Source organism: Scyliorhinus canicula, chromosome 15 (genome assembly GCF_902713615.1).
Source record: "Scyliorhinus canicula chromosome 15, sScyCan1.1, whole genome shotgun sequence".
Taxonomy (NCBI): domain Eukaryota; kingdom Metazoa; phylum Chordata; class Chondrichthyes; order Carcharhiniformes; family Scyliorhinidae; genus Scyliorhinus; species Scyliorhinus canicula.
Window position 1 is genome coordinate 62,867,077 of NC_052160.1, and position 22,765 is coordinate 62,889,841.

Here is a 22,765-nt window from a genome sequence, read left to right on the forward strand (position 1 = left end):
TTGATCGGCAAAGGGAGGGTAGGGTTCCCCCGCTGACCAGGCTGATCACATAGAACGTGCGAGGGTTGAATGGCCCGTGTGTTCGCTCATTTAAAAATTTGAAGACGGATGTGACCATGCTGCAGGAGACTCACCTGAAGGTGTGGGACCAGACTACACTGAGGAAGGAATGGGTCGGGCAAGTATTTCACTCTGGATTGGACTCTAAAATGAAGGGGGTGTCGATTTTGATCAATAAGCGGATGGCGTTTGAAGTGGGAAGCATAGTGGCAGACTCTGGGGAGGTATGTCATGGTGAGCGGGAAACTGGAGGGGATGTCGGTGTGTCAGTGAATATTTATGCCTTGACCTGGGACAAAATCGAGTTTATTAGGCGGATTCTGGGGAGGATCACCGACCTGGACTCCCGTCAGTTAATTGTGGGGGGAAGAGAGACTTTAATCCGGTTCTGGATCCAAGACTAGACTGGTCAATCTCGAGGTCGGGGAGGGTGTCGGCAACAGTTAAGGAACTCTGGGGGTTAATGGAGCACATGGGGAGGTGGATCTGTGGAGATTTGGGAGACCGAGGGCGAAATAATTTTCATTCTTGTCCCATGTGCACACGGTGTACACCCGAAGATACTTTTTTGTGTTTGATAAGACATTGTTGGTGGGGGTGGTTTAAGTTGAGTATTTGGCAATAGTGGTGTTGGACCATGCCCCGCACTGGGTGGACTGACAGGTGAGCAAAGGGGGGGCCCAGCGCCTGCAATGGATGCTGGATTTGGAGCTGTTGGCGGAGGAAGAGGTGTGTGAGCGGGTGAGGAAGGCCCCTGGGATATGTGGAGGTTAATGATATGGGGGAGGTTTCGGCATGGGAAGCACTGAAGGCAATGGTCAGGAGGGAGTTTATTTCGATTTGGGCGCATATGGAGAAAGCGGAGCGAGCGGAGGCAGGAATGCTCGTGGAGGAAATCCCGCAGGTGGACAGGAGGTATACGGACGCCCCAGAGGCAAGGCTGCTGAAGGAGCGGCAGAAGCTGCAGATGTAGTTTGGGTTATTATCTACGGGAAAGGCGGTGGGGCAGTTGAAAAGGGTGAGAGGGGTGGTGTATGAGTATGAGGAGTAGGCGAGCAGGATGTCGCGAGGAGGCAGCGAGGGAGATGGGGAAAGTGAAGGACACGGGAGGGAGGGTGGTCTTGGACCCGAGGTGGGTAAATTAGTTATTTAATGATTTCTTTAGCAAGCTGTATGAATCGGAACCCCCAGCTGGGGTGGAGGGGGTGAGGCGGTTTCTAGAGGGGTTGGAGTTCCCGAAGGCGGATGAGGTATTGATGGAAAGCCAAATTAGGCTGGTAGAAGTAGTGGAGGGGCGGATGCGATGCAATCGGGCAAGGCCCCGGGTCTGGATGGGTACATGGTAGAATTTTACAAGAAGTTCTCAGGGGCATTGGGACCGCTGCTGGCAAGGGCTTTTAATGAGGCAAAGGAGCTGGGAGTACTACCCCTGACGTTGTCACAGCGATATTCTCTCATTTTAAAGTGGGATGAAGACACTGAACAATGTGGGCCAGATAGACCGATTTCCCTTCTAAATGCAGATACCAAACTATTGGCTAAGATCTTGGCCTTGAGGATTGAAGATTGTGAGCCAGGGGTAATAGTGGAGAACCAGATGGCATTCGTGAAGGGGAGGCATCTGGCGGCCAACAGCATGATGCCTCTAGAGGGGCGAGAGGTAGAGGTGGTGATTGCCATGGACGCAGAGAAGGCCTTTGATCGAGGGAGTGGGAATACCTAAGGGAGACCCTGGGGCGGTTTGTGTTTGGACAGAGATTTGTGGACTGGGTCCGGTTGTTGAATCAGGCACTGGTGGCGAGTGTCCGGACGAATTGGGTGAGTTCAGACTATTTCAGGCTGCACCGGGAGACAAGGCAGGGGTGCCCAATTTCCCCACTGCTGCATGCCCTGACTATAGAGACATTGGCAATGGCACTGAGAGCGTCGAGGGTCTGGCAGTCGATAGTGGAGCACAGGGTTTCGCTTTACGCGGATGATTTATTTCTGTACATTTCAGACTCGCTGGGGGTGATTGGAGGGATTATGGGGCTATTGGTGGAATTTGGTTGGTTTTCAGGGTATAAATTGACTATGGGCAAGAGTGAGGCCTTTGCGATTCAGGCGAGGGTTCAGGGGAAGAGATTGGGGGAGATGCCGTTCAAGGTGGTAGGAGGGAGCTTTCGATATTTGCGTATCCAGGTGGCACGGGAATGGGAGTAGCTGCAGAAGCTGAATTTGGATCGGCTGATAGAACAGATGAGGGGGGGACTTTCAGAGGTGGGATGCGCTCCTGCTGTAATTGGCGGGGTAGGTGCAGACAGTGAAAATGACGGTTCTCCCGAGGTTTCTGTTTGTCTTTCAGAACCTCCCAATTTTTATCCCGAAGGCCTTCTTTAAAAAGGTGAATGCGGTGATCTCGGGATTTTCTTATGCTGGTAAAGCCCCGCGGATTACGAAGGTGCCGCTGGAGCAGGGGCGTTGGGGGTGGGGGGGCGCTGGTTCTTCCAAATGTTATAAATGATCATTGGGCGGCGAATATGGCGATGATCAGCAAGTGGGTAGTGGGGGGAGGGTTGGTTTGGGAGTGGGTGGAGGCAGCCTCATTTAAAGATACGAGTTTGCGGGCACTGTTAACAGTACCTCTGCCGTTCTTGCTGGCCAGGTACTCCACAAGCCCGGTAGTAGTAGCAGCCCTGAGGGTGTGGGGATAGTGGTGGCAGCACATGGGACTGGAAAGGGCATCGGTATGGGCACCGATATGTGGTAACCACTGGTTCTCTCCACGGGGGGCGGGGGGCTGGATGGGGGGTTCCGGGAGTGGCAGCGGGTGGGGATCGAGAGATTTGTTGATCTCTTTATTGGAGCTTGGAGGAGAAGTTTGAGTTGCCAGGTGAGAATGGGTTCCGGTTTCTGCACGTGAGGGACATTGTGCGGTTGCAGGTTTCGACCTTCCCACATCTGCCACCCCAGGGGCTTTAGGATAAGGTGGTGTGGAGAGCAGGAGTGGGAGATGGGAAGATTTCAGAGATCTATAGGGAGCTGATGGAGTGGGAGGGAGCCCGGATATGGGGCGGTGAAGAAAAAATGGGAAGAAGAGCTGGGTGGGGAGTTGGAGGCCTGATTATGGGATGAGGCCCTGAGGCGAGTCAATGCATCCTCATCGTCTGCCAGGCTCAGCCTGATACAATTCAAGATGGTCCACAGGGCGCGCAACGGTGACCCCGATGAGCAGGTTCTTTGAGGGGGTTGAAGTTTGGCGTGGGCATTGTGCGGGGGGATCCTGCGAACTATGTCCATATGTTTTGGGCATATCTGAGACTGAGGTGTTTCTGGTAGGGGTTTGCTGACATCATGTCAGAGGTATTGAAAGCGAGGTACCGAGTCCAGAGGTTGCGATTCTTGGTATGTCGGAAGATCCGGGAGCTCAGGGGGTGAGAGAGACCGAAGTCCTGGCTTTAGCCTCACTAGTGTCCCCCGGAGATGGATCGTACTAGGATGGAGGCACTCGGAACTCCCCAAGTCGGCGGTATGGGTTAGCGACATGGCATGGTTTCTCAGACTCAACATAAATAAATTCACCTTGAGGAGATCGCTGTAGGGGTTTGCCTGGACGTGGCAGCCATTCATCGGCTTCTTTGAGAAAAATTAAGCCATTAGCGGAGGAGGGTGGGGGCGGGGGGGGGGGGGGGGGGGGGGGGGAGGGTTTGGTTATATTGTTTTGTTCTTGTTGAAACCTGATTGTTAAAATAATAAATGCCTTCATAAAATATTTTCTAAAAGAATGAAATTGAAATATTACATCTAAAACAATCTTGTGCTTGCAGACTGTACAGAAGGAATAATAATAGCAGAAGACATTAATGAGCTGACACCTGCAATCTACAATACGGCCCAGTTGGACGTCTGTTTGAGTGATCTTGTGCTGATAGACAGTGTCCTTCGACTGGGATCTCTTGCCTTTGATCGTATTCAGCTGGGAGTTCTGAAACAGAGACTATTGAGGGTAAGAAACATTGATGTAAAACCATAATAAAGAACCTTGCCTTAATATACAGCTTTTCACTATCTCACAAATTCCCACAGTGTTCCGCAGCAAATGACGTTTGTTTTCAATTGCAGTGATGTGATAATGACGGGGAGCCTGACAGCCACTTTTCACAAAGTATGACAAGTAGCAATGAGACTCCTGATTACCTTTTTTATTTTAGTGATGTTAACAAGATGACTGAGTATTCGCCAGGAATCTTTAAGAACTCCTGTGCTGCTCTTCATATGGAATCAGAGGATCTTTTGCACGCACTTGAGAATGAACATAAGAGACCTCGGAATATCTCCTCCATCCCAAGTTCGATACACGCGACGGTTCAAGATTCCCTCAGTGCTGTGCTGAATGATAAGTTTTGATTATGTGCGCTCATCTCTCCAGTGGGAATTGAACAGGAAAAGGGAATAATGGCACACGAGTTGCTGAAGCCCCTTTTTAAAAATTAACTCCGCAAACCCTGGGAATGGTCTGGTCAAGGTTTTACGAATATAACAAGAGATCAATTGTTGTTCAATTCTGATGATATAAAGTGGAAACTGAAAGCTGACTGCATATCAACTGTTTCAAGTTTCTCATTTTGGGTTTCCTGAAACAGATTTACCCCGACGGGCTACCTGAAAACCAAATTCGACTGCTGGGGAACATATCCACTGTGTTTAATGCCACAGACGTCAGCAGCTGGAATATCACTCAAGTTGATACACTTGCTGCATTGATGGTGCAACATTTGGAAAATACCACGGTACTGAAACAAAGAGAATATTAATGTCAAAATGTTGTGTTGTGTATTGACAGGGTGACTAGATAATAAGCAATATCTTTAATTTGCATGCCAAAGTGTTCAAGACGTTGGCCTTTCTTGAAGCAAGGTCCTTCTTTGGTCAGTTTGAACAAAAAGCTGTTCATCAGCTGCTTCTAACAATTGGTTGTAGTCTTTGGTACTTGGAAATGGGCAATAGTGCCATTAAAATTTGGGAAATACATGAAAAAAAATAGGAGCAGGAGTATGCCATTGTGCCTTTCGAGCCAGCTCCGTCATTCTTTATGATCATGTTTGTTCACCCAACTCAGTAACCTGTTCTCGCTTTCCCACCATATTCTTTGATTTATTTCCCCTCAAGAGCTGTATCTAACTCGTTCTCCGCAAAATACAATGGGCGCGATTCTCCGCACCTACGGAAAATCGCGAAAATGGCCGAATTTTGCGATGGCCCGACACGGCCCATTTCCCGAGGTATTCACGTCTGGGAAATGGGCTAGGAATGGGGCCGCGTCAATCACGTGCGCGGTGATGCTGGAACACGGCGACGCTACGAACACGCCCACGTGACGCCGCCCGACGCCGTAAAAAGGCGCGGGCGAGCACAGAACTAGGCCAGGATGTCGGAGCTGAGGAGACACCATGCAAATTAGCAGTTACTTACCAGCCAATTAACTTACCGTTTTCCTATCACGTCACTCCTGGATTGTTTTTCAAATTCAGCCCGCGACTCAAAGGTGTCCTTCTCAGCTCCCGCTTTTTAAATCTCTGCTCGGACTCTCAGGTCCTGTTCTTTTCAAATCTCCGCTCTGACTCTCAGCTCCCACTCTTTTTAAATCTTCACATACCATTGTATGCAACAACAGAAAGGCTCATCAATTCTCCTTGCAATGGATCCTCTATACGTATTGGATTCCCGCACTGATTGCGGATGCTCCGCAGTTTCCCCAGCTGCCGCTCCAGCTCCAAAACCCAGACTTCCAGGAGCTTCAACTGGACATTCTTCCTGCACACTTGCTGGCCCTAGGCATTAGAAATGGTCCCTGCTTCCCACATATATCAGAAGGAGCACACCACCGTTTTAAGCTCCCCTGCCATGACTTACTCCTTTAAATTGAACTTTTTGGAAAATACTTAAAATCAAATAATATAAATTAATCTAAGACCCTCTTCCCTGGTCCTCGTTACTGCAGAATATAGCCTTTGCAAACTATAAACCACAACACATAGACCTTTTAAACTATAAGCAATAAAAGTAGTAAATATTTACCCAACCGTACTCACCCAATCATCAATTCCACTTGCCCCAAGCCACTTATGAATCTTGATGTCACCTCAGGAGCTCCAAACTCCAAGCTAGCATGAGGGAACTCATGTAAAAACCGTTGTAAATAAGACACAAACTTGTTTGTAAATACCAGATACATATGAGCTGTTACTCTGTAAAAACTGTAAAACACCAATAAAAATATTTTATGAAACATTTGAGATGAATTAGCATAAAAAAGAAGCTTGTTAACTTGTTGGATGCTGCTTTGTAAGACTGAGTTATAACGTGTACTTCACATCTCTTTCTATAGGTGCAATCCATTGTTACAAGATTCCTCCAGTTAGGTGGCATTCTAAATGCAGTTTCTTTGAAAGCGACCGGTGGAGCCAAGTTATGCACTCTGGATGAACAGCAGCTGTCGACAATTTCCAACTTGACGTAAATGTTGCACCTTTCTATTACTAGTTCCCTGATGAGTGAAACGTGATAATTTCCAACTGTATCAAAGTTAGTTAATTAAAATCTCAAGGAAAGGTAATTGTAAAGTAAACAATCATAGAAGCATGGAAATTGATAGTACTGGAGGAGACCAATTGGCCCATCGCATCTGTGCCCGCAGAAACGCAGAAACAAAGTGAGTGTTTCTGCCTCTACCACTTTTTTAGGCAGTGACTTCCAAATCTCAGCATCCTCTTGGTGAAATCAATTGTTATCTATCGTCCTCCAGTCTTCTGCTTTAAATTACTTTAAATCAGTACACCTTTGTTATTGACCGCTTTGCTGAGAAAAATAGGTCCTTCCTATTTAGACTACCCCATGACTATTTAGGCTCCTCTCAGTTTCATCAACCCCTCTGCCTCCTCTGTTTTAAAGAAAGAAATAGAAGCTTATCCAATTAATCCTCCTGGCCAAACTTCTCCAGTCCAAGTGTGACCAGAACTGTACCGGGTACTCTAGATGTGTGGCGTTACTTGTGCTATATATAGTTCTAGCATGAGTCCCCGGCTATTATAGGGTCTGTATTAGCCAACCAAGGCATGTACTTCATGCCTTTTTGACCAGCTGATCTCCGTATCTTGTTCTCTTCAGGAACTGGTGGATGTGACCACCCAGAATCATCTGTACCTCTTTCAATGACTTTACCAAACCCCCTGAACGGAACAAACTCAACGCTTTCTTCTTCAGTTCATACATAAACTGAGTATTTGGGATCACCATCACAAAAATTCTCCTTCCAATTTTTGGTACAACTCATTTTAATTGCCTGAAGCAATTTGATGAAAACATTCAAATTTACTTAGATTTACAGGTCGAGACATCCACTTGAAGTTGCAACTTTGACCATGATTTTGTTGATGTGCAATTTAACGGAGCAAATTTACATACAGCAACCATCTTTTTGATACTACTCCAGTTTATCCTAAGTTGTCTTATTTGAGGCAATCACCAGTGGTCTCATTGTATTGCTTCCCATCACTGCAATCTTGTACAGTTGCACCATGATGGGCAAGGTTTTCACAGAGACTCTGAAGCAATTAATTTACTCATCCTGTGTCCCATTGATTTACAAAATCAACACCCATCTCAGGAGGTGGCTTATCAGATTGAACAAATATCGTTGTCCTGTCTTCATGGTTTTGCTTTTGTAAAGTGTCCTGAATGAAATTCTAATATTTTTCCAAGGTAAGTCAGGATGCCTCTCATAGATGTTAACATATTTTGTAGCTTATTTTCTTGTCAGCCTGAGGGTCATTACCTTTTATGAGATGCATCGATATGTATCTGTACCCAGTCCAATGTGCAGACTATTCAACTATGGAAGGCATCATAATAATACATCTCTCCGATTGTCCCTAAATGGATACATATGCCCTTTCTAATATAAGTCACTGAATTAATATTCAGTCAAACTATAATTTATGTTAGTGTCACAACCCCAATGGGCTAGTGTGAGGTCAAGTCCAGCCCCACTTGAGCCAGCTGAAGTCCTTGACAGCCCAATAAACTGCAGTCACCAGTGGCGGAATTCTCCGACCCCCCGTAGGGTCGGGGAATCGCCCGGAGCCGGCGTAAATCCCGCCGCCGCCATGGCCGGAATTCTCCGCCACCTGGGAATCGGCGGGTGCGGGAATCACGCCCTGCCGATCGGCGTGTCCCCCTCGGCGATTCTCCGGCCCGCAATGGGCCGAAGTCCCACCGCTGTCAGGCCTCTCCCGCCGACGTGGTTTAAACCACCTCTGTGCCGGCGGGATTGGCGGCGCGAGCTGGCCCCCGGGGTCCTGGGGGGGGCACGGGCGATCGGACCCCGGGGGGTGCCCCCACGGTGGCCTGGCCCGCGATCAGGTCCCACCGATCGGCCGGCGGGCGAGTGCCGTGGGGCACTCTTTTTCTTCCTCCGCCACCACGGCCTCCACCATTGCGGAGGCGGACGAGACCCCCTCCACCGGCGCATGCGCCGGTGGTGACGTCAGCGGCCGCTGAATGCGCCAGACCGGCGAAGGCCTTTCGGCAAGCCCCGACGCCAGGCGGCGTAGCGCCAAAGCCCATTGGCGCCAGTTTTGGCTCCATCGGCGCAGCGGGAGCCACTCCAGCGCGGGCCTAACCCCTAAAGGTGCGGAGAATTCCGCCCCTTTGGGGAGGCCCGACGCCGGAGTGGTTGGCACCACTCCGCTACGCCGGGACCCCCCGCCCCGCCGGTTAGAGGAGAATTTCGACCCAGGTCTGTAACTTTAACACAAGTAACCTCTTCTTGTGTGCAGTATTATAATTAAAATGTAACTAACTATCTAATACCACTTTCCCAACTGCCCCCCCCCCCCCCCCCCCACCTAACTAGCCCCACTCTCTATCTACACACACACACACACACACACACACACACACAAGCAACACAGAGGGAAGAGGGTGGTTGCGAGGAAATAAATTATTAATATAAAAAGGATTAAGAATCTTTGATGCCTGGGATGACTTCTGGTTGATGTTTATCTGAAGTTCAGGTTTTCATTCTGGTACATCCTTCTCAGTTTCAGGTGGTTTTATTTTGAAAGATTGTCATTTTTTCTGCAGACTCAGGATCGTTTCAGATTTAGAACAAAGATGTGCCATGCACTCACTGGTTTTAGAACAACATAACTTCAGCAAGAGAGAGAGAGAGATAGACTGTTCCTTTTACTTCCAAGGTCTATTCACTTCTGCCAAGTTCTCTCAAAAAGCATCACAGAGGAACTAGTAACTGACTATTGTCAGGCAGAACCCTGTCCCTGGCCAACCCACAGGTTTCCAGCCAGCCAATAAAACCGACTTCCGCCAAAAACAGCTCTAAGAGTCACTCGGCACCGAAGGGTACGTTTCTCCTCCAAAATACAAAACCCAGGAACATAGTGTCCTGACAAGCAGGCTTCACTTTGAGTCTTCTGCTTAATGTGCATTCCGATTATGGGTCCACAGACCAAAAATAATCAAACAAAAGAACTGGGAACAAAGGAAATAAACAGGAAAGACTCTTACACATTAGCAGATGTGATTGGCAATTTGGCACTCTACCACGTACTGCCAAGAAGATTGGATAACTCTCTTTGAGCTGGAAACTGACAATACAAGTACTTTGTATAAAGCAAAAATTGCTGGAAAAATTCAGCAGATCTGGCAGCATTTGTGGACAGAGAAACAGAGTTAACATTTCAGATCTGTTTAACTCTTCAGAGTCCCTTACCTGGTACAGTTGTAGAGACACTAAAATAACATTTTAACCTCTTTTCCCCACAGGGATGCAGGAGCTCTGGATCTGTCTATGTGTACGCAGTCAAAGAAGTACTTGCTTTACAGTCAGGCACGCATTGAACTGAACTCTCAGCAAAGTAATCCAATCCCCTACTTCCAGCTGATAAAGGCATATGTTGGTGAGTAAAGGGATTCACAAGAAATCCCATCATCCTATTTGATTCTTCAAATTGAACTACTGGGCCGGGATTCTCCCCTACCTGGCGGGGCGGGTGGACCCGGCGTGATGGAGTGGCGCCAACCACTCCGGCGCGAGCCGCCCCAAAGGTGCGGAAGTCTCCGCACCTTTAGGGGCCAAGCCCTAACATTGAGGGGCTAGGCCCGCGCCGGAGTGGTTGGCGCTCCGCCGGCTGGCGGGAACGGCCTTTGGCGCCATGCCAGCCGGGGCCGAAGGGACTTCGCTGGCCAGCGGAAGTCTACGCATGCGTCGGAGTGTCAGCGGCTGATGACGTCATCCCCGTGCATGCGTAGGAGAGGGGGTCACTTCCGCCTCCGCCATGGTGAAGACTATGGCGAAGGCGGAAGGAAAAGAGTGCCCCCACGGCACAGGCCCGCCCTCCGATCGGTGGGCCCTGATCGCGGGCCAGGCAACCGTGGGGGCACCCCCCGGGGCCAGATTACCCCGCCCCCCCCCCAGGACCCCGGAGCCCGCCCGTGCCGCCTGGTCCCGCCGGTAAGGTAAGTGGTTTGATTCACGTTGGCGGGACCGGCATGACAGCGCCGGGACTTTGGCCCATTGCGGGCCGGAGAATCGCCGGGGGGGGGGGGGGGGGGTGCCGCCGACCGGCGCGGCGCGTTTCCCGCCCCCGCCGAATCTCTGGTGCCGGAGACTTCGGGACATGGCGGGGGCGGGATTGACGCCGGCCCCGGCGATTCTCCGACCCGGCTCTGACAGGTGCAGTTTTTTCTGATCTGGAGTTCACATTCTCTCACAATAAGGACATTCCACTTATTGAAATTCAGGCACTCAGATTGGCAAAGCTTCAGGACCCTCAAGTGTGTGCAGAAATATTATTTAACCACTGTGACATTTAACTCAGTTCATTTCTTGTGTGAGGTCATCATATCTTTAACTAATTGCTAGTCCAATGATGTTAAACTCAATAAAAATAGCCAATTCAAACTCTTTTAGGGATTTCCAGTGGCAGCCATGGAGTGAGCGGTCACACATTTGGTAGCTCCCGCTGAAGGTGGTAATTTTTGACCTTTTCCCCCGACCGAAAGGCAAAGGTTTTGATGGCAAGAGGTGCAGGAGTGCCTGCAGAAAGTGTGGCTGGTGGATGGATCCACGAACTAGGAGTAGGGCAAAAAGGAAAGAGCTGCTGGAATAGGAGAGTCTTCATGGTACGCTACAGGATAAGATGGTGGAGGGCAAGGGGCTGTTCTGCCCGCCCAGTGGTCAACGGAGCAGCTAGTGAAGTTTTAAAAAAATGTATTTAGAGTACCCGATTCATTTTTTCCAATTAACGAGCAATTTAGCGTGGCCAATCCACCTAGCCTGCACATCTTTGGGTTGTGGAGGTGAAACCCACGCAAACACTGGGTGAATGTGCAAAGTCCAAACATACAGTGACCCAGAGCCGAGATCGAAGCTGGGACCTCGGCACCGTGAGGCAGCAATGCCAACCACTGTGCCACCACGCTGCCCGCTAGTGGAGTTTCTGAATGGAAAGTTCAGTCAGCGGAGGAAAAAGGTCCTGGTGGACCTGGCCAAAGTTGTCGAACTGATTATATCGTGGATCAAGAGAGTGGAACAGATGCTAGAGACCCAGGGCCGGGTGATCCAGAAAGTGGAGGAAACGATGGGGGAGAATGAGGGGCAGCTGGCCTTGTTAGTAGCCGAAGTGGGGATGATGTGGGAGACCCCAAAGAGGCTGAAGGAGAATGTGGAGGATCTGGAGAATCACTTCAGAAGACAACGGGGATGCCCGAAGGTGCAGAGGCCAGCACATACATGGCCAAGATGTTGGAGATGCTGATTGGGGAAAGGCCTTTGACCGATCCCTGGAGGTCGACTGAGTGCACAGGGTGCTGATGAGGAGGCCGCAAGCGGGCAAGCCACCAGGGGTGATGGTGGTATGGTTGCACCACTTTCTGGAGAAGGAGAAGATCTTCAGTGGGCAAGGCAGACTAGGAATTGGGAAGGGAACGAGCTGCAGGTGTACCAGGACTTGGGAGCATAACTGGCACAGAGGGGGCTCAGATTTAACTGGGTCACGGCTGCCCTCTTTAAGAACGGGATGAAGTACTGTACCCTAACTGCTTCTGGGTGACTTTCCAGAAGCGTGAGTACTGTTATTTTTTTTGTTTAAATTCCTTTATCAGAGTCAAAGCCAGAGCTCAGAGTGTGGACGGGGGCAAACCCCTAACCCAGCTCCTTGCCTGCTCCAAAAACCAATTCAAATTGAATCCAATTCATGGTCCCCACAAGAGAGACATACCAGATCCAGGCATTACACCTGACCTCACGCTCATCTTAGCCAAAAGGCCGAGAAGCGATGCGTGCACACTATTTTGGCATCAAAGAGGTGATGGAGTTCATGAGGGACAATGAATTGGGAGGAGAGTGAGGACATTGAACTTTGGAGGAGTTTGCGCATGTGTTTGTTTGTTTTCCAAGTTTTTTCCCCCTTTGGCGTGTTTTCTTTGTTTCGATAGCGGGGTTATTGCAGGGCAGGCTGTTCGAACATCAAGGATGAGTTTTGCTGCTCATTAGGGGCGTATGGACGGTGGGGGGGAGAATAATTGGGGGGGCTGAGGAGGTCGGAGACCTTGGGGGGGGGGGGTGCGGGGGGGACACCATGCTAACTGGTCAGGCTAGTTAACGGGAGTACAGTGGGGGGTTGTCAGGAGGAAGGCATGGGGGCGGGAATGAGTTTGATGTTTTGTTTAAGAGTGGGGGGAGGATTGCTGACAAGGGTGTGGTTCATGTGGCGTAGTTGGAAAAGGATCGATGACGGTGCACATCTGAGGTTGGGCCTGGAGGGTCATGTGACACGGGCCAGGGGCTGGCCCAGAAAGAGATATGGCTGATCGACGGGGAGGGGTGTGGGGAGCCCCTGGCCAAACTGATCACTTGGAACGTGAGGGGCCTGAGTGGGCTGGTCAAATGGTCACATGTGTTCACGCACCTGAGAAGTCGAGGCGGACGAGTCCTTTTTCAGGACACGGATTAAAGATAGGGGACCAGATAAGGTTGAGGAAGAGATGGCTGGGGCAGGTGTTCCATTCGGGACTGGATATGAAGACAAGTGGGGTGGCGGTGCTGATGAATAAGCAGGTTGCATTTGAGGTGGGGTATATTGTGATACTGTGGCAGACTCGGGGGCAGGGCGTTGGGGAGGTTCGTGAAAGTGATTGGGAAGCTGGGGGGTGGGGGGGATTGCCGGTGGTCCTGGTAAACGTTTATGCCTCAAACTGGGGTGATGTAGACTTTATGAGGCAGGTGCTGGAGAAAAATCCTGACTTGAACTCGCACCGGTTCTTCATGGGGGCAGATTCTAATACAGTTATTGAGCTGAGTTTGGACCGATCAAGCCCGTGGTCAGTGAAGCTGAAGCATGGAGCACATGGGGGGGTGGACTCTTAGTGGTTTGGTTTGGGAGGCTGAGGGTGAAGGAATTTTCATACTTCTCTCACATGCACCGGGTGTACTTCTGGAATGACTTCTTTAATCTGGATAAGATGTTGCTGGCGGGTGGTGGTTGACTCGGAGTATTTGTCGATCGTGGTCTCTGACCACGCGCTGCACTGGGTAGATTTTTGAATGGGGCGGAGGAACCCAGCGCCCACAGAGGAGGCTGGATGTGGGGCTGTTGGCGGATGTGGAGGTGTGCAATGGGGTGTGGGCCGCCATCTGGGGGTACGTGGAGCTAAAGAATGGAGAGGTCATGACCGCTACACTGAGGGAGACACTCAAGGTGGTGATTGCAGGGTGTTTATCTCAATTCAGGTGCATAGGGAGAAGGCAGAATGGGCAGAGAAGGCAAGGCAAGGCAGATGAGATCCTGAGGGTGGCTAGAAGGTATTCATAGACCCCAGAGGCAGGGGTGTAGAAGCTGAGGTAAAGGCTCCAGATGCACCTACAGGGAAGGTGGTGGGGCAGTTACAGAGGGCCAGAGGGCAGTATATGAATACGGTGAGAAGGCGAATAGGATGCTGGCCCACCAGTTGACCAAGAGGTGGCGAGGGAGATTGGCAGAGTAAAGGACAGGGTGGGTAGGGTGGTGGTGCTGGACCCAGAGAGGGTGAACAGCGTGTTTGAGGCGTTTTACAGGAGCTCCCATCCAGAGGGCGGGGGGGGGGGGGGGGGGGGGGGGGGGGAGGAAATGCGGCACAGTTCCTGGATGGGTTCGAGTTTCCCAAGCGGGAGGAGGATTTGGTGCAGGGATTGGGAGCTCCAATTGTGCTGAGGGAGCTGATGGATAGCATGGGGGCGATGCGGGCATGGAAGACCCTGGGTCCGGCGGATTTCCGATGGAGTTTTATAAAATGTTTGGGGGGGTCCTGGGGCCACTGTTGGTGAGGGCATATAACAAGACTAGGGAGAGGGGAACTCCCCTCTACACTGTCGCAGGCTTCCATTTTCCTGATGTTGAAAAACGGCAAGGATCCGGAGCAGTGTGAGTTGTACCATCTGATATCGTTATTGAACATTGATGACAAGTTGTTGCCGAAATGACTTGGCTTCGCATAGCGAGGACTGTGTCCCGGGGGGTGTAGTAGCTGAGGATCAGCCTGGTTTTGTAAAAGGGAGGCAGTTGTTGGCGAATGTGAGGAGGGTACTCAATGTAATTATGATGCCTCCGGAAGGGCAGGACATGTAGGTGGTTGTGGTGATGGATGCGGAGAAGGCGTTCGACCGGGTGGAGTGGGAATATCTGTGAGAGGTGCTGGGCGGTTTGGGTTCGGGCAGGAGTTTGTGGCTGGGCCCAGTTGCTATACAAGGCACCAGTTGCAAGTATACAGACGAAGAGAGTGAGTTTGGGATATTGTGGGTTGTATTGGGGGACTTGAGAAGGGTGCCCGCTCTTGCCAATATTCTTTGCTTTGCCGATTTGCTGACAATGGCGCTTAGGGTGTTGGGGGATTGGAGAGGGACAGTGCAGGTGGGGCACCGAGCATAGAGTCTCGCTGTACATGGACAACCTGCTATTGTACATTTCGGACCTATTGATTGGTATTTGGGGCATTTTGGAGGAATTTGGCCGGTTCTCCTAGGTACAAGTTGAATGTGGGAAAGAGCAAGGTGTTCTCAAATGAGACTAGAGGGCAAGAGAGGAGATTAGGAGAGCTGCCCTTCAAGGTAGTGGGGCGAGTTTTAGATACTTGTGTATCCAGGTGACATGGGGCTGGGCACAACTGCACAACCTGAACTTGACTCGGTTGGTGGAGCAGATGAAGGGGAACATTAAGAGGTGGGATGTACTGCTATTGTCGCTGGCAGGGCGGGTGCAGACAGTAAAAATGACAGTGCTGCCAAGGTCCCTGTTCGTGTTTCAGAACCTACCAATCTTCGTCTGGAAGGCGTTCTTTAAAAAGGTCAATGTGCTTATCTCAGGATTTGTGTGGGATTGGTGTAGGTGGGGAAGACCCCATGGGTCAGGAGGGCTTTTCTGGAGCGGGGGGTGTGTGGGGGGGGGGGTGGTTGTTTACTGGCATTGCCGAACATGATGAACTATTACATGGTCAGGAAATGGGTATGAGGGAGGGGTCAGCGTGGGGGCAGATGGAGGCAGCTTTGTGTCGGAGAATGAGCTTAAGGGTGTTGTTGATCGCGCCTCTGCCATTCTCACCGACCATGCACTCCTTGAGCCTGGTGGTTGTGTCGGCCTTAAGCGTGTGGGGGCAGTGGAGGCAGCATTTGGGATTAGAGGGTATCTTGGTGTGGGCACCGATCTGTGAGAACCATAGGTTTGCACCGGGTTGGGGGGGGGTGTTGGATGTGAGGTTTTGGGATTGAGCAATTCGGCGATCTGTTTATAGGGGCAAGATTCATGAATCTGGAGGATCTGGAGGAACAATACGAGTTACCCAGGGGGAACGGTTTTAGGTACCTGCAGGTCCAGGATTTTGTGAGGAGAGAGGTACCTTCCTTTCCTGGGCTGCCACCTCTGGGGTTGCAGGACAAGGTACTGTCCAAGGAGGAGCTAGGGGAGGGCAAGGTGTTTGAGGTCTACAAGGAGTTGATGGACTAGGAGGGGCCCGTGGTGGGGGATATAAAGCGTAAGTGGGAGGGTAGGTGGAGGCTGGGACATGGGCTGAGGCCCTGTGCAGGGTGAGTGCATCCTCGGCATATGCGAGACTAAGCTTAATACAGTTTAAAGTAATTCATGCGGCATATATAATTGTATATGGATGAGTAGGTTTTTTGAGGGGGGAGAGGATAGATGTGAGCTGGGTGGCCCGCAAATCACGTCCACATGCTTTGGGCATGTCTGAAGCTGAAGAGAATATGGCAGGGGTTTGCAGGTGAAATATCTGATTGGGGTGATGGTAGCCTTGAGTCCAGAGGTAGCGATATTTGGGGTGTCGGAAGACCCAGGAGTGCAGGGGGCGAGAGAGGCCGATGTCTTGGCCTTTGCTCCCCTGATAGCCCGGAGACGGATCTTGCTCAGTTGAAGGGACTCGGAACCGCCAAAAGTGGGGGTGTGGGTGAGCGAACTAGCGGAATTCCTGAGGCTGCTGAAGGTCAAGTTTGTCCTGAGGGGATCGGTGGATGGGTTCACTTGGAGGTGAAAGCCGTTTATTGACTTCTTTAAGGATTATTGAGGGGTCAGCAGAGAGGGGGGAGTAAGGGGGTTAAAATGGGGAAGGCAGGATGGGAGAAGGGGGCGATATTGGGGAGTGGGGGTGGATTGGGTGTTGGTTATTTCTAATGTCGTATGATTTTTCTTCTGCTCTTGTTTGTTATATGCAAATGCCTTGGATAAAATACTTTTTAAAAAGAAACTCCTTTTCGGACCTCATGATGAATGCTGTTGGAAGATCAGCAAAGGCATGAGGATGATTCGTTGACATTGACATGGCTGCAATTAAAGGACTATTATTCCACAAGTATAAGATTCTGAGAAGGAAATTTATCCATTCTCAAATCATGGCATTCATGTTATTTTAAAATTGGAAGAGGCTATCCACCACAATAGAAGGGCTGTAGATGTCCATGTTTGAACTAGTCAATGGAAAGTCTGAGTATTCCTCTGCCACTTCAGGGGAAGTTATGTGCAATCTTGTATAACAACCTTAGTATTGCCTTGTTTTGGGGGGAACTGTGTCCAGTCCAAGTACTCAAGCCTAAAACCAGGAAGTGTGGCATCAGTCTTACTGATGGTGGACTGTTGGGTGAAAATCTTGGAGCATTCCAGCAACTCTCCTAAACTGCTGCTTGAAGATGGAATCGGGCCATCAAATGTTCTTTGAATTTTTTTCCAAGTGATAAATGGGGCAGTATGCCTCGAAACTGTCCAAGATTTCTCAGTTTTACAGACCCATTCCCCTTTGTCATAAATATCCATTTCTGACCCTATCTTTGAAGCTCACCAGCAGTGTGTATTAGTTATAAAGGAGTGCACATCTAAAAAACAAATCCATGTTTTCTTCAGGTGGTGCCCCAGTTGATGATCTGAGGTCTCTTGCTAATAACCGTGTCAACATGGACTTTGAAACCTTCAAGGGACTGAATCCTGAAGAAGTAAAGGTGTGTTCATCTGTGCATTTTTTAGGAGCAGTCTCAATTTCTTTACCTCACATTCTATACTTAGCGCATGGATAGTATCTCTGACTCTGCAACACTACTGCTGATTAGTAGTATGTGATTATAAAATATCAGTGACAGAAATGTAGAGCTAATTGAGTTCACTGTTATACGACTCAAATTATAATTAATGGAAAGGCTGGTTAACCCAAAGCAAATGCTATATTCTTTAGAATTCTAAGTAACAAGACATTTGCTGGTTTAGCACAGTGGGCTAAACAGCTGGTGTGTAATGCAATTCCCGTACCGACCTCCCCGAACAGACGCTGGAATGTGGCGACTAGGGGCTTTTCACAGTAACTTCATTGAAGCCTACTTGTGACAATAAGCGATTATTATTATTATAATTATTATGCAAAAATACAGAGTAAAGTGAGCATGTGTTCCAAATGATATTGTAAACTGTGAGAACAAAGGTGAAGCAACTTGTTTTCTGGCAGAACTGCGAAAGGAAGGCAAAGCATTGCAATTTTTAGTCTCCCTATTGAAAAATGGAACAAATATGCATGAGAGTTGCAAAATCTGCATGACAGCAGAATGAGATTGTTGCACTCTCAAATTATGCAAGTCTGCAAATTACAAGTTGCATGCCTATTGTGCACTCCTGGACATTGGAAGTGGGCACCACTTCCTGTTATGTTCAGCAACACTGCCCGTTAGAACATGACTCAGACACACTTGAAATTTACAATATGCATCTTTTGCTCAGTAATATGTAAATCTCATGGCAAGGGGCCAAAATATTCCAACATAATCGCTAGTTCAAATGCAACAGACCTTGTCCCACCCTACATCATAATTTTGACTTCATGTTGTCGGGTTAGTCGAAGGTAAGCTCCTATTTATTCATCACATGTTCTTTCTGTTTCAGAAACTGAGTCCCCAGAATCTGATTGGCTTGCTTGGATTTAACCTGCAAGCTCTCCAGCATGGAGTGAATGAAACTGTTGTGGTCATTTGGGTGGCCTCACACACTGAATCTGAAGTGAGGAGACTTGGGTTGACAGGAGGCATTCCAGATAATTCATCAGGTAATTGCTTGTATTTTGCGGTGTATTTGAAAGCCTCCATAGTACTTTCCAAGATATTTTCTGCACCAACCTTTATTTATATAGCACCTTTAACATAGTGAAACCCCCTAAGGTGCTACACTGTAGGGTTTTAATGCAAATTTTGATCCTGAGTCACACAGAATTATATTAGAGCAAATGACTGAAAGTTGGTCCATGGTTCTCGTTGGGGGGGGGGGGGGGGGGGGGGGGGTGGTTTGGTTGTGGTCAGGGAGCAAAGTGCCTGGCCTTGATATGGTGTCTTCCAGACAGGCAAGTGTTGGGGCCTTGCTCCAGGAAGAACTGGTGATGCAAAGCTGTGTACACCTGTAGTGCACAGCTCAGAAGAAAGTTAATACGTCCACGTATCCAGCCTGTCAAAATTCCCAATATGTTTTGTTTTTAAGGAAATAGACTTCTGGCAAATCTGGGAATATCAGAAGTAGAAATGAATAATTGGCGATATTGGATGGGATTTAGCTACTGCGTTAGCCGCGGGTGAAAATCCAGTCATGGCTGGTCGTGTGGTAGTCAGTTAGTCTGGTCAGGCTAGCCTCAGGTCTCCAGTCAAGTCAGCATAGTGTCAACCCACAGTCAAGTATGTGATATAGTTAGATGTTAAATAAAATCGTGTTGCATCTCATCAAGTGTTGGAAGCCTGTCTCTCTCTACACTGCATCAAACGCAGTCCATATAGACCCAGCTTACCCAACACATCAAATTCCATGTCAAATTTGATATCAAAATTGCAAATAGTCAGATTTAGCCTCAGACAGTTGCCATGGAGACGGATAGAGTCAGTGCCATTGGAACAAAATATGTAGCATAAACCGAATACAACGGGCTGGATTCACCGATTTGGAAGCTAAGTGATAATGTGGCATGGGAACTGTGGCGTGTTACAACGGAAAAATGGGCGGTGAATGTCACCTATGCTGTGACCGGTGAGGGGCTAGCAGCCGCGCCGAATGAAAGCCCCAACTCCCAAGACAAAAATGGTTGGAGAATGGCTAGGTCCATGGCCGCGCATGCGCATGGCGACGACCTGCAGCGGTCATGTCGTAAAACATGGCGCTGGCTGTGTGCAGACCCGACCTGCCAAATACTGCCCCCCTGTGGTGGCGCTGGACACAGTCTGCAGCCAGCACGCTGGGTTCCCAACCATTGAGACCACAAGTGAACATCACCGCTGGGAACTCGGTCCATCGGCGGTGGTGAATCGCGGAGAATAGAGGGTCATGCATGCTAATGATATGCCAATAGTGCTTAAACGCCACACACGAGCAGCGCATTGATGCATTTTCAGGGTGCCAGAGGATCCTGATTTGGCATCAAACCGGCGCCCAATCGCATTTTGCCATTTCGGCGTCGGCCAACGGTGAATCCCGCCCAATTACTTTGCCTTTCTAGTTTTGAATTGGAGGAAAAGCCTACTCAAGCAGTTTTGGATGTCGCGTGGGCGGTCTGGTAATTTCGCAACAAAGGAAGAGTTGAGAGTGGTAGTGATAAATTAGAGCTGGGTATCATCAAAGCGCATGTGAGAAATGTGAACAGTTTATTGTTTGTTTAATTGCCATTTTGTACTGTTAGCACACATTGATTAAAACGTAATGTCACAAATATGTGAAATTACAACAGCTAATGCAAGAACAAATCTTTTATGGAGCTAATATTTGCTGTGAAGCCTGTCCATTTTACAGTAGTGTGTGTCAAGCATAAAGTGTGGACACATTCTATTTTGCAATTGAATGAGCTGCATGACCAATGGAGTTGCCATACTTCAGAATTATTTCCTATTACTTTGTGAGAGTAATTTATTCTGAGTGAAGCAGTGTGGTTAATAATAATGACGCACTATCAGAGCACCGTTTAAAAGTAATTATTTTGTTTGATTTCAGAACCACAACCTGATGATAGGGTAAGACAGATTAAATAATTTGCACTCAAGAGGTCAATTTGCAATCTAATTTCTAGCATTCTATGTTTTTAAAGTAATTATTTTGGATTCAATCCCTATTTTTCTTAATTTACACAGTTATTAATTTACATTTATGGGGATTATGGAAAGGCTATTGGTGTTATGCTTTTTTTAAACCTAAAATAATATTTGTAATTATGCAAAGTTTATTATGTTGCATTTATCCCATCAACTTAAGATGGTACAGTAGTAAACATATTATTGTTATTTTTCTTCCATAGCCTGGTAATACCACAGTTAATGGTGAGTCATTTTTCCTTCACTGTTGATGATTTCATAAGATAATTTTAGTGATTTATTTCCTACATATTAATTTGTTTCTACTTTTCAAACAGAAACAACACTGTGCAAAGCTGTGAACAGGTAAGAATTTGTGAAGAATACTTTTTCTCAAGTGAAGCCATGTTTTATTGACCCAATTCACTTGTTGGTGTGTGACTTCACTTGACACTGAGAAAGCCCAAAGTATCCCAAATGAATAATGTGGAAATTGTGTGGAAACTTAAATAACAAGTTTGACTGGTTTCAAATAATTTTACACATTGAACATGCAATAGAAGTTGTTTGTTCTTCAGTGTATTTATTTTCCTAAGAGCAGTTTATTTCTCTTCCCACAGTTCGGCTTTGAATAATTTCCTGAATAACGTTAATATGACTCAACTCTGCAATTTCAACATTAAAGAGTACGCATGTGCTAAGGTAAAGTGTCTTTCCACTCAAATTAAGCAAAGGATTTGTAGACCTGCTCCAGACCAAGCTGCATTTTAATCATTGGTGTGACAACATTCAACACATATACTAGTTGATGAATTGGTTGACAATGGAATATTCCTCACTTGATATTTTACATTATTGTACTGGAATGCTTTCCAACATGTGATTATTTTTCTTTGCAGACTGATCTGCTGCTTTCAGGTATAAGTAGTGATGTCTTGACAGATGTATTTCAGTGTTTCATTGACCTAAAGCCTCTGAAGAAGTCAGATGAAACCGCACTGACTGTTTTTGTTCGGAAGCTTGATAGGACCAAGCTGAATGAGGCACTGGACAAGTTCAACAACAAGGTAATTAATTATTAATCAAAAATAATTTATAGCGAAGCCAAATTTATCCAAACCACTACATACATTCAGTGCCAGGGTTTTCTTACACATTACTGTGAAAGCTTTAATATAAAGTCTCCCTGATTTGACTGTGAGACGCAAGCATATGCAAGATATGCAAACTTAGTTGACTATCATTATAGAATCAAAGATCAGGCTGCTCGGCTAATTTTCCATTCATAGGCCAATGTGTCTTCAGGGCTGCCGGTGCTCTGAAGGAAGACCACTGTATCTGCACAAAATTGTAGTTGCATTCTCTCAGGATGACTCAGTTCCTTAAAAGCGTAAGCAATCTCCTTTCAGATACCTGCTCTGCCAATTTCAGGAGGCATTCAAGAGTTACGCGTAGGCCAGACTAAAGGATATTAGTAAACCAGATTTTTTTTTTAACAGCAATGGTTTCATGGTCATCATCAGACTTTTCCAAGGGACTTAAAGTCAGAAATCAGCACTTTTCTCATCCCTGACAAACCTAAATATTATTCAGTAACAACTGAGGGTCACTGCCCATTGTATCAGAATTGCTAATTTGAGCCTCACCTTTGTTTTCTGTTACTTCAAGTTACAATAAGATATTGCAAGAGATGTAGCCATTATTTGAAATGTTCTAAATTTAGAACTCATGTTTCCCTAAAGTAATTAAAAATAAGATAGAGAAAAATGAACATCCTCAACATAAAAAGTTGTAATTGACACAGAGGGATTCATTTTAACCTGACCCACCGCCGCACATTTCACACTATGCCCTATTTTATTTTCCATTGATTTTAATTCAGAGTAAAATCAAGCAGAGTGTAAAATGACTGGCCCATCTGATTCTATCAATTTCTTTCCCGGCGGAAGATGTTAAAAAGACTTCCCAAAACATGTGCTGTTTGTTCCTCATTAGATAATTATAGAACTGTCACAGAGTTGTGAAAATAACACATTGCTGACATGCTGCCACAACAGTAATATGAGCTATTGTACAATTCATCAGATTGTT

General features: G+C 47.8%; 1 protein-coding gene across 1 annotated transcript in view; it reads left to right on the forward strand.

Moving 5' to 3' along the window:
- The window catches only part of LOC119978154, a 512,568-nt gene that overhangs the window by 300,822 nt on the left and 188,981 nt on the right, over positions 1 to 22,765 (forward strand). Inside the window, exons 102-112 of the mRNA XM_038819593.1 lie at positions 3,867 to 4,045; positions 4,683 to 4,829; positions 6,428 to 6,555; positions 9,883 to 10,016; positions 17,499 to 17,593; positions 18,522 to 18,681; positions 20,598 to 20,617; positions 20,899 to 20,920; positions 21,013 to 21,040; positions 21,295 to 21,376; positions 21,574 to 21,741. Coding sequence (XP_038675521.1) covers positions 3,867 to 4,045; positions 4,683 to 4,829; positions 6,428 to 6,555; positions 9,883 to 10,016; positions 17,499 to 17,593; positions 18,522 to 18,681; positions 20,598 to 20,617; positions 20,899 to 20,920; positions 21,013 to 21,040; positions 21,295 to 21,376; positions 21,574 to 21,741 — 1,163 coding nt within the window. The remainder of the gene's footprint in view (positions 1 to 3,866; positions 4,046 to 4,682; positions 4,830 to 6,427; positions 6,556 to 9,882; positions 10,017 to 17,498; positions 17,594 to 18,521; positions 18,682 to 20,597; positions 20,618 to 20,898; positions 20,921 to 21,012; positions 21,041 to 21,294; positions 21,377 to 21,573; positions 21,742 to 22,765) is intronic.